Source organism: Mirounga leonina, unplaced genomic scaffold (genome assembly GCF_011800145.1).
Source record: "Mirounga leonina isolate KUSES-001 unplaced genomic scaffold, KU_Mleo_1.0 Mir_174, whole genome shotgun sequence".
NCBI classification, from domain to species: domain Eukaryota; kingdom Metazoa; phylum Chordata; class Mammalia; order Carnivora; family Phocidae; genus Mirounga; species Mirounga leonina.
Window position 1 is genome coordinate 1478311 of NW_023270451.1, and position 11965 is coordinate 1490275.

An 11965-nucleotide genomic window follows, 5' to 3' on the forward strand; every position below is an offset into this window, starting at 1 on the left:
TGATCTACATCCTTCTTTTGCATCTCTTTTGCATGTTGAATCATCTCCGAATCTAATGTTCCTTTTCATCTATAATTGCTGAGACATTTACATTATGCATTTTACGGACTCTCGCAGTTAGAAAGGGCTTTAGAGCTACATCTCCAGTCATTTTATGTTACAAATAAAAAAAGAAAGAAGCCTTGAGATATGAGATAATAATTCCAACCTAACTACTTTTTCTGCGTACTTATGTGCCAGCCTCTGGGCCAAATGCTTTTCTTACACCCTTATTTAACCTAACTATGAATACAGATACTATTACCAACTCTATTTGGCAGAGAAGGAAACTGAGGCATGGTGATTTGCTCATATAACTAGTAAGCAGTAGAGTGAGGACATGACTCCAGGTCATTCAGCTCCAAACCTACGCTTTTAGTCACTATACCCCATGGTGTGTCTATGGTCACTCAACTTATCAGAGGCCAAGTTGAGACAAGAACTCAGGTCCGTGGCCTCCCAGACGAGACTTCACTTCACTATACCCCTTTGTTATCATTAATATTTGTAAGTGCAGTGACACTTCTGAAACCATTTTGACCAGCTGAGAACGATGATTTGTAAAATGTGCCGTCTTCGGCGTTACTCCTGATTCTATTGCTTGCTTTCAAAGAAGAATGTTTTCCATGGCATCCCAAAGTAGGGGATGGAGAAGGAACTTACGCTCTCCAGACGCAGGTTAAAGAGGAAAAGAGGAGAGTTCTCTCAGTGAGCCATGCCTGGGATAAGAAGCCACACTTACATAGATAATGGAGAGAACGCCATTATAGTTTTTGGTGGAAACATTGAGAACTATCTTCAGCTGTGAGACCAGCACTTGGAAGGCCGCAGCTGTTGTGAATCCGCCAACCAAAGGATCTGCCAAGTACCTCACGATGAATCCAATCTGCAAACCTCCAAATATCAACTAGTATAAGAAAGGAAAAGTTAACGTTTGCCTGAGAGAAGGACCAACTCTCTTGAACTATTAACGAGTTAAACTTAATACCAGTTAAAACTCTGGTTAGCCTGCTAATAACACAAAAATACTTGTAGGAATGCCCCTCCACCACTCTGAAATTTGAAAACTGTGGTAATCTGAACCTTGAAGTATTTCTAGATATGTAATAAGAAAAACAAAAATCATGTGGCTTATTTCTGTGCCTTTCAGATCCCATGGCTCTGCTCACCAGGACACTGTTTCCTCCTTTGTTGGCTCTGCACACTTCCCTCCCTCATCCTCATTTGAATCACACATGTTATTCTGATTTTTTTTTCTGTCTCTGACTTTGATGATACTTGAGCCTTCATAAGTGGGGTCTTGCTGACTATTTCAGCATCTGACCTAAAACAATATAATTTAGAAAATAACTTTGGGGATCCAATAAATTGCTCGGTTTCGCGTTTAAATGAATCTTGAAGTCCACATGCTTTACACGCAGTTATTTCAAATAAAAATCATGCCGATCCATATTGTACTTGTAATCCCATTACCTGTATGATTCCAACCAAAAGAGTAAGGGTGCTCGCAATCAATACTCTTGCCGTATCTCTGGCCACATAGTCTATCACGGTGGCATTGAAGGCAGTGCCATTACCGCTGGATACGTGAAAGTGTTCATCCGGGGCCATGCTCAGCACAACAGATCCCACCATTAAACTGACCACTGGGAACGGCCCTGGGGGAAAAAAAGCCTCTACCGATTAATAATTATTCATCACAAATGTTTAGGTCCAACATGTCTACGTAGGATTAGAAAGATGTGTGAAATTATTAGCTGTGATTGGGAAAATCTTGTTTGTTCACAAAGGAAGCTACAAAGCAGACGTTTCAAGGCATTCGTGACCCAGAAATGAGCAAGAGAGACATGTAGGTAGCAATTATAATACAGCACTCCGGATGCTTTGTGAATTCACAGGAAGGTTGTCTAGCCTGTCTTTGCGAGGTCTTCATGCGTATTGGGGCAGGGGTGTGGGGAGTTGCTAGGAAGGGTTTCCTGACAGAGGTGGCAAACAAGCTGAATCCTTACCTGTTCTATCTTATTTCCATATAAGTTCATTTCCTAGAGCATCCAATGCCCTGATCTCTGTGGAGCTGAGTACCTTGATCAATATCACAAGGTCCAGATTAGGATAAAGAAACAGCAAAGAGAGTATGTAGTTTCTCTTTTTCTCTTTTCAAGACAAATTATTTTTTCATATCATATGCCAGTCTATAAGATTCTGTGTTTTAAAAGTATTCCTTTTCTCCCAATCACTCCTGATATTTTTGTCCATGATGGTGAGCCTATCTTTTGTTCATGGAAGGCCTTAACAGTTGGGAGGGCTCAGTACCCAAATCCAGTAACCTGGAGTGTTTAAATGTATAGAATACAAAAGAGAAAAAAATCAGCTCCTATGTTCTTCACGTTGTCAAGCATTTGATACTGATTGATTCTCCCAGGTGAGAAAATGCTTTCAGTCAATAGCTTCTTCCTGATCTCCTTCCATAGCCAAGGCAATATGCTAGATACTGGGGATAATATGGCTAAGGATGAGGATATGGGCTGGAGATGATTGTGTTTGTCTGAAGAGGATTGTCCAGGTAGACATGTCTAGCCAACAGATGGATGTAGGCGCAAAATTATCTCAAGTATAAATGTCAGAGTCACAAAATAGCATTAAAACATTCATTTACTAGAACATTCCAGCAAAAGAGAATTCAAATTTTAGGAACAGCAGAAAATAAGCCTATTTTGAGTCATACCAAGAAAGAAAGCCAAGCTTAGTTTCTAAATAGTTTTGGCACAATTTTGCCAGTCTTCCAATATTAGTGACTTAAAATGAGTACAGTTTTTAATGAAATGATGAATATGTATTTGATGAACATAATTTAGTAAATTTAAGTAATTTTAAGATAAGTTAGTCTAGTAAAACAGTAGGTTTGAGGACCTCTTGAAGATTTTTTTCCCTTGTCATTTTGTATTTTGGAAGACAACGCTTTCTAAATATGGAGTCAAATTTATTACATTTCTTAAAATGAAAACATGCTAGAATTTGAAGGTAGGCTGTAATTCTGACAATCTTTCATTTTTATCCTTTTTTATTAAAAGAAGAGAGAGAGAGACGTATAAACCTAATACCAAAGAGATGGTATTTTGAAAGCTAAGAACCATGCATCATTGAATTGGATAATCTCGCAAAACACTGAAGGCCTATTTTCCCAGAAAACATTAAGAAAGATACGGAAACATCTTATATATATATATATATATATATAGCTAAAACACATTAAACGTGAATAAATACAATTGCAATATATGCTTATAATTACCAACTGAGATGTGCCTTGATGTTCCAAAGATAAAATATGTCAGGATAGGGAAAAAAGCAGAGTAGAGACCATATCCAACAGGGACTGCAGCTAGCAGAGCGTACGCCATGCCTGAAAGTACATCCAAAATGATTAAATTCACAAACAAAAGTTAGGGTATTCTTTCTACTGTGCAAAGAAAGGCCTTTTCATAGATATCCCCAGTTTGCAGCTTGCCCTGCATGGTCTTCCTTATTTTGCGTATAGTCCGGGGTTATGCTAGGATGCAGAACATGATCGGGATCAGCTGAGATAATGATTCATCCTCACGCACACCTGCTTAAATAGATTGATTGAATTGATCAGTAATCCAATTATCCACTGATTAGACGAGTGGAAAAACGAAGTCAAGTCAATTGGTGAAAAGCTTCATCAATTCAGTCCAAAGGCTCAGAGCAGTGTGTACACAGACGTTCCGTGTGAATGCCATGTTTCTCTGTGTCTGGAGGGACACAGTCATTGTTGCACTGTGATTCCTCCTTCCTTGTTGGGGAACAGAAGTTAGATCCAAACAAAGGAAACTATGACAACTGTCCACGGCAGCAGGTGAGACAGCTCTACTAGGCTTTCCTCGAGGAGCGTAGCTCGTCCACTGGGGCTGTCCATCCCAAGCAGCCTCTGGGGCCACACGGCGCAGTGTGGAGAAATCTCAACTTTTCCATGTACATGGGAGTTGGAAGACCGTAACGATGCCTTCTTTTCCCTGGTTAAATACTTCTTAGGTAGTCAGCACATCTTACTACATACTGCCTCCTCACACTTCACCCACAGTGAGAGAAAAATCAAGCCCTTTGATCACTGGGTTCTTAACAAAGGATTACATTTTATAGCAGTTTTAAAAAGGGCAGAAAACAACCTAAATATGCTGGCTCACAAGTGCCCCCAATTATTTATTGAATGAATGTCTCAAAACAGAAAAGTGGTTAACTGAATTATATTTTACATACTGTAATTCTGTAAAATGAAATGGACGTGATGTATAGGAATACATTTGCTAACATGGAGATATGTAAAGAACAGAGGAAAAAGTAAGGAAAAGCAGGATTCAAAATCATGGTAAGGTGGTGATGGGTATTAAAGAGGGCACATTCTGCATGGAGCACTGGGTGTTATACACAAACAATGAATCATGGAACACTGCATCAAAAACCAATGATGTAATGTATGGTGATTAACATAACATAATAATAAAAAAAAATCATGGTAAGGGGGTGCCTGGGTGGCTCAGTCATTAAGCATCTGCCTTCAACTCAGGTCATGATCACAGGGTCCTGGGATGGAGCCCCATGCGGGGCTCCCTGCTCAGTGGGGAGTCTACTCCCCCTTCCTTTGCCCCTCCCCCCTCCACTCATGCTCTCTCTCTTCCAAATAAATAAATCTTTTAAAAGAATCATGGTAGTATGCACACTTACTTTTATAAAAGTAAACATAGATGTTGCATGTACAAAAAAATCTGGAAAGGTTTTCAATATTATACAAAGTCATTTCCATATACAAAAAGACTATATAATTAATAAACACCCATGTATTCACCGTCCAGCTTAAGAAATAAATTGCCAGTAAAGTTGCAACTCTGTGTACTTTTCCTCAATCACGTCATCCTTCCACCCTCCACTCCCAGAAGGCAACCACTATCCTGAATTTAGTGCTTATCATTCTGACGTTTTATTCTTTTACATAGATATGCATTTATGTGGGCATGCCTGGGTGGCTCAGTCAGTTAAGCATTGACTTTCAGCTCAGGTCATGATCCCAGGGTCCTGGGATCGAGTCCTGCATTGGGCTCCTTGCTCAGCAGGGAACCTACTTCTCTCTCTGCCTGTTACTACCCCTGCTTGTGTTCTCTCTCTCTGACAAACAAATAAATAAAATCTAAAAAAAAAGATATGCATTTATGTGCCTAGTAGGATATTTACTAAAATATTAATGGGTTGTCTAGGTGGTAGGATCAAAGGAGACTTCTAGTTTGTGGAGGAGGTATTTTTCATGTTCCTTATATGTATTTTCTGGTTTCCTACAATAAGCATTCAGGCATTCATTTGACAACTGTTGATTATGTACCTACCATGTGCCTGCACTGTTCTAGGTTTGGGAGGATATGGAAGTGGACAAAAGAAAGTGTCTGCCCTTACAGAATTTGCATTCTAGAATGATCTGTATTACTGATGCAATCGTTTTAATCTATAACTTACAACAAGAAATGGCAATAATCACTCGTCCCAAGAACTTGGAGTGGAAAGGTAACTCCCCAAAGGGAAGACAAGCAAAGAAGGAGCAGAAAATAAAAACAACCTATTTTCTATGTTCTTTTCCAAGTCCTTCTCAAACTTCACCTCCCTAAACTGTGCAGTTTTTACCGGCCTGAGAAAATGGGGACTTTGTCTGTTTCCATACAGTGTCCTACTTAGGGACAACTGCTACTCAAATAGACTAATCACCTCTATTTATAAAGGATTTGGGTGCAACAATTTTGAAATTACACAATTTGTAAGGAAATCTAAGCCACTGATTTAAGCCACAGAACTTCTGTGCTGAGACCCTTCATGTGTAGGACGGTGGCATATGCTGATAAAGGTGGTGCTAACAGACATTTGAAAGCCTCTAGAAGGCAAAAGTAGACACTGGAGAGCAGTCTCCCTGCAGTTGGGAATGAAGATAGCTTAAAAGGCCTGCATTGACCTTTTGCTGCCTGGTGGTAACATTTTTTTTTTTTTTAATAACAAAAGTCAAAAAGATCCCATTATCATTAGCAGCCAGTGGTTTCTCAGTAACTTGAGCCTGCACTCTCTGGTGAGTTCTTCCCACACTCCTCAGCTGCCCCGCCAGCCAGAGATGGGTCATGGATCTTGCCACCACTAGAGACTATGGACTGCCCCTGAAATCTCAATTTTGAGCTCCCTCTCTCAAACTATAGCCTCCCAGCCTTTCAGCTTACCTACTCCAGAATCCTTGTTGCAACATTTCTTTGTTCTTGTGGGGCTTCTAAAGGATTAACTCATTCACTTTGTCCCTATCCTTGGTGTCCCCAGGACTGCCTGGTGGTTCAACTCCATGCCGTTGCTCTGAAAAAGACTCAGATCTCCCGTACTTTCCTCAAACTGCCCCTCCCCCTTTTGCACACAGACACGGTTCAGAGATGAATCTTAGACTCCGCCTAAAACAAAGAATCCATAGAAATGTTCCTAATTTGCTTTTCACCATAATTTCAAACCCCTCTGTATTTGTACCATTTGTTCTTTCTTCCTTTAAAAATGGAGGAGATATCCCTCCTGTCTTTAAGAAGCAACCCGCCTACTTCTGTCCTTGAGCCCCAGCTGCAGTTCCCCCCCTTCTTGCCACTTTCAGTTTCTCCTCCACCTCGGGGGCCATAGACGCCTTTCTCTCTACAAGGACATTCCCACCAGTTCTCAGATATATTCTAGTATCTCTTCTATTGAAAGAAACCTAAATCCTCCCTCATTCTACCTCCATCCCTTACCTCTCTCTGGTTACAGCCATTTTTCTATTCTGCTTCACAGAAAACCTTTTTATTTTTTTAAGATTTATTTATTTATTTTAGAGAAAGAGAGAGAGAGAGAGCATGCGTGGAATCAGGGGGAGGGGCAGAAAGAGAGAGAATCTCAAGCAGACTCTGCACTGAGCACGGAGCCTGGTGTGGGGCTCGATCCCACCACCCTGAGATCATGACCCGAGCCGAAACCAAGAGTCAGACATTAACTGACTGAGCGCCCCACACAGCAAATGTTCTTAAAAGCATTGTCTGTGTTCCATCTTCAAACTCTCCCCTGAAGAGTATGACACTATCGCCCCTCAATCCTTTTAAAAACAACCTCCTCTCTTGGCTTCTGACCCCACATCCCTCCAATTGCTCTTTCTCTCCAACCTCCTGAGCCTTCTCACAGTTCTCTGTGGCCCTCCTCTTCTCTTCCTGACCTCTGAATGGTCCAGCCATCTTCTCTGCCTCTGACCTTTCTCCCTGGGTAGTCTGAGGCATTCCCACTCCTATAAAGATCGCCTCTACAGGGATGCTTCCCTGCTATGTCTGCCTGGCCCAGACCTCTCCTCTGTTCTGCACACTTGTAATAGCTCCAACTCCATATTTGGCCTTTCCACTTAGAGGTCTCACAGACATCTCAAACTTAGCGTGTCCAAAAGGAAACTCTTCACTTTCCATCCCAAACCTGCTCCTTAGCCCGTCTTTGCCATTTTAATAAGTAACATAACCATCTACCCGGTTGCTCAAGCCAACAACTCTGGAGCCATCTGGGATTTTTCATCCACATGCCAAATCCATCAGTAGACACCAGTGATGGTTGCTCCAAGGTACATTTCAGATCTGTGCCGATCTCTCTGTGTCCTGCTCGAGCTGGTCTAAGCTGACACAACTGTCCTCCGGGGCTGGGAGGAGGGTGAGGCAAGTCAGGTGCCTGAGGCACAATATGTAAGGAAGCCTTCTGAGAGCAAGTGCCTCACTGCCCCATCCTAACCCAGCCCTGCCCAATCTTATCTCGTTCTGTTCACCCTCCCCCCAAACACACTGCACCCACCACACTAGAATTCTTCTTGTAACTCCCTGGGAAACACACTGAACTCCTTTTGGCCTTGGGCCTTTGCCTAGTAACACTCTCCTTTCTGCTCTTCCATGGCGTCTCCTCATCCTCTGGATCGCTGACTAAATTTCATCCCCTCAGCAAGGCCTTCCTTGACCATTCTATCTAAAATAAATTCTCCCTCCTCAAAGTAATCCTTAGTACAGAGTATTTAATCCAACACAATGGATTAAATCTATTACAATCTGTATTTATTTTTTTGCTTTATCTCTTTATTTATTTAATTAATAATTTAATTAAATTAACGTCCACCATTTGAAAGGAACTCCGTGAGGTCAGTACCTGTGCTTGTCAATAAACCACTGAATCTTCATGGCTGAGCACCTGGCATACAGAATTGGTTTATAAATAGTATTAAGTGAATGAAGGATGAATGAATGCACGAATGAACCAGGTTGACCTCCCAGAAATTTACTTTACAAAGATAACTTTATAGAGATAGAAAAAGATTTAGCGGATTTCTCATCTACTGAAAAGGAGTTAATAATTATTTTTGTGAGGATTAAACAAGATAATTGGCCAAAGCCCTTAAGCATAGTGTCTGATACTTAATAAACAAAATTAAAAGTAGGATTAATTCTTATAAGATACTTGTCTATGAAAATTTGGGAGCTAGAGCTTGAAATATCATTTTTTTACCTATAAAGATGATTCATCAGCAGAAAAGCAATTCAGTCCTCTTCACTCAGTGTTTATGAAGCCATCTATTTTGTGCCAGTCTCCATGTCAGGCACTAGCTAAACACCATTAATTCGATGGTTCCTGTCCTCTAGGAGTCACACAGTGTTGCTATGTTATAGTTTTCACAGTCCCCTATGGGCACGTGGCATCATCAAACTAATGCACTGCCCAGCCCTACCTCCTCTCCCATCCACCTTTGTGGTGGAAACCGTGGTTGGTCAGGCAGGGGCTCCACACTGAGGCCGCAGAATACCCTCCTCTGTGGAAGTCTACCTGGCTTGCTCTGAGTAATCTTGAGAGCTCTATGGGCAAAGGTTGGACATTGCTCAACAACTGTTACTAACTTCTGAAGTAGTCCATTTTCAAGCCATCTTTCTACCCACATCCCCACCCGACTCTACTTCTCATCATTGGGCAGTCTCAGACTTAACCTTCACGGAAACTCCATCTGACAACTCAGCCTCCAGGAAGCCAGTCCCAGTCCCCTAAGGCTGGGTTGTGAGCATCTGTGCAAGCTCACCTCCGAGGCCTTGTTACCCCTGTCACAGCCCTTGTGGAATTGTTATTATGCACTTTCCCATGGACCATGAGATCCTTGAGAGCAGGTGGTACAGCTCATTCACGTCAGCATACCTAGTGCCTGGAGCACTATAATTAGATGCCCCATCAAGTTATAATAAATAAATGAGACTTCTGTTTTCATGGTCCAGGGGTTTGTAGAGTTGGGGGGATAGCAGAAGCAAGACAATGGGGATGGCGGACAGAGGAGAATGCCCATACTGCGATTCACCAACTATGCGACAGATTTCTAAGATGCTCATGGAAATATAATATAAAGCCTGTTTAAAACAAAACAAAGGAAAACAAAACAAAACACCACTGTTAAGACATTTTGCCAGAGATTAAAATGAGGGGATGGATTAAAAAAAGGAAGGAGGACAGACAAAAAAGCTTATGGACAACACTCCAGGCTAAAACATTTCCTTCACTTTCCCTTAAGCCACCTTCAAATTGCAGGTCAAGACCCATGTGTGGGATGCAAAATAATGTAATGGACTGCAATCATCATTTAAAAAATATAAGCAGAATAGAGGAGGACGGAATAGAAACTATCTGAGTATATCACTTGTAGTGGGGGTTAATATTATTTCACAGAACTTGAGATATGCATGTGCAGATCATGATGTAACGTCTATTTCTTACTGTGAGTTGTGGTCAATAGAAGCTGGGGAGCCACTGCTCAGATGCTAGGGCTCTAGCTGAAGCCATGCAGCTCGAGAAGCAGCAGGGTTTCCCAGCAAAAGAACTCTAAGGAAGAGGAAAAAAGAGGCAAATCTGTCCACTAAGGGGCTCTAGAGGAAGATGAAGCTCTTGAAGGGTAAGCAAACATTTGGTACAGACTCCTGGGACTCAGGAGGAAGTTATGAACTGCTGCTGGAGATGGTGACTCTCAATCACTTGGGAGCCAATCCACCAACACCTTACCTTGCAGCGTGCCCACTAGCCCAGTACTAACTCCCGAAATGATGTCACTAAGCAGCCATTCCTTGATTCGGTACTTGGGGAGCCAGTCCAAGATGGGCAGGAGAGTCTTCAGCACACCAAGGCCTCTCTTTCTTGAACAACTGTCAAAAGGCAAGAAAACTGGGTTTCCAATACCATCTCAGTCACAACCAGTTGCAAAGCACAAAGTTTTGAGCTGGGCTCTGCTGATCTTTATAACCATTTAGAAAAAGAATAAGAATTGCCTGGCAAATACAAACGCTCAAGTGTTTACCATGCTTTTGCCAAGAACTCTATCTACCCTTTTAAATGCGCTGTACTAGAAAACACAGGATTAAGTGTTCCCTCCCCTCTCCCACCTTTGTAATCCTCTGAGAAAATATCCCTACACACGGACCCATTTTCTAGACCAGCCACAGAACGATCAATGTGGAGTTTCCAAAAGGAGATTAATTTTCACACTTCTAACCCAGGCACCTTCTTTTACTACTTCTTTTTCTTTAAAGAAAAATAAACACACTCTCTTTATTTTGGCACAACAAGCTTGGAGCCAGTTTATGCAAAAATCTTAATATGATAAATGTACACTTTGTTGTACGTTGCTACTTAGTATTTTTTTAATTCAGCATCCTATAGATAAAAGAAAAAAAATGTTAAGAGTGGGTGGACATTATCCGACTTCTCACTCAACTGAACTATTTAAATTATATTTATGAGACACTTGGAAATTTTGATGTTTTTCATATTAAGGAATTATTTTTTTAGGTGTGATAAGGGGACTGTGGTTATTTTTTTTAAGAGTCCGTAGAGAAATATACTGAAATATATACAGACAAAAAGATACACTATGTAGGATTTGCTTCCATAGTGGAATGGGGGCAAGTGGGTGGAGATAGATAGAGCTTGGTTGTTGAAGCTGGGTGGTGGGTAAAAACTTGGAGGGGGCTTCATTATTCTACTACGTTTACTTTTGTATATACTTACGTTCTGTAATAAAAGATTCTTAAGAAAGAAAATCTGGCAGCACTTGACAATTCTCTAGTTCTTTTTTGTGGTATCTAATTACAGGCGGCCCGTTTGGGTTTAGAGAGTGATGCAGGTCTCCCTGGGGGTCCCACTGCCAGAGAGGGAAGACCTTGGAGTACACTCTCCGGGGTTCTAGCCTTTATTCCGTGTCTCCGAGTGGCATCCTGCCTAGATGAACTTGGGGCTTTCAAGGACTGGCCAGGTGATGGGTTTACCCATCCTGTCTTTTCAATCGAGCCCCTTTCTTCTCCACTCTCCTCAGCCTGACCTTCACGAGGAGACCCTAGGGATGTGCTGTACCCCAAAGCGCACTCCAGATGTCCCGAAGAGAGGATGAAAAGAGAGATGGGGCACCCGGAACACACTCTGCCCAAAGATGAGTTTCCGGGGCTAACCTCAATTCGGGCCGAGAATGATGGAGCCACCCTGCGACCAGGAAGGACAGCAGTGCGGATGGTTGAAGCCCAGGCGACCCGGCAGGGGGGCGCGCCATCCCACGCCGGGTCCGCGCGCCCACACGCCCGGCCCCACTGCTGCCCGCGCCCAGCCCGCCGCGGCCGCTACCTGCAGCCCTTGGCCAGGCTGTCCCGCAGCGTCTTGCGCTCCTGCAGGCGCAGCTCGTACTGCTGCTGGAAGGCGAGCTCGCTGTAGACCGGCCGCGACACCACGTAGCTGCAGCTGTACTCCGGGAGCGGTGGCGGCTCCAACCTGCTGCCGGGCGCTTCCATGACCTGCGAGGCGGAGGACTACGAGGAGGGAGGAGATGGAGCGGGGA

At 42.6% G+C, this 11965-nt stretch overlaps 1 protein-coding gene across 1 annotated transcript in view; it reads right to left on the reverse strand.

The window, feature by feature from the left end:
* SLC26A4 (solute carrier family 26 member 4) overlaps positions 1 to 11965 on the reverse strand; it is a 48798-nt gene that overhangs the window by 34885 nt on the left and 1948 nt on the right. Inside the window, exons 2-6 of the mRNA XM_035020354.1 lie at positions 11755 to 11936; positions 10147 to 10286; positions 3332 to 3442; positions 1513 to 1697; positions 782 to 946 (exon numbers count right to left, since the gene is read on the reverse strand). Coding sequence (XP_034876245.1) covers positions 782 to 946; positions 1513 to 1697; positions 3332 to 3442; positions 10147 to 10286; positions 11755 to 11918 — 765 coding nt within the window. The 5' untranslated portion in view covers positions 11919 to 11936. The remainder of the gene's footprint in view (positions 1 to 781; positions 947 to 1512; positions 1698 to 3331; positions 3443 to 10146; positions 10287 to 11754; positions 11937 to 11965) is intronic.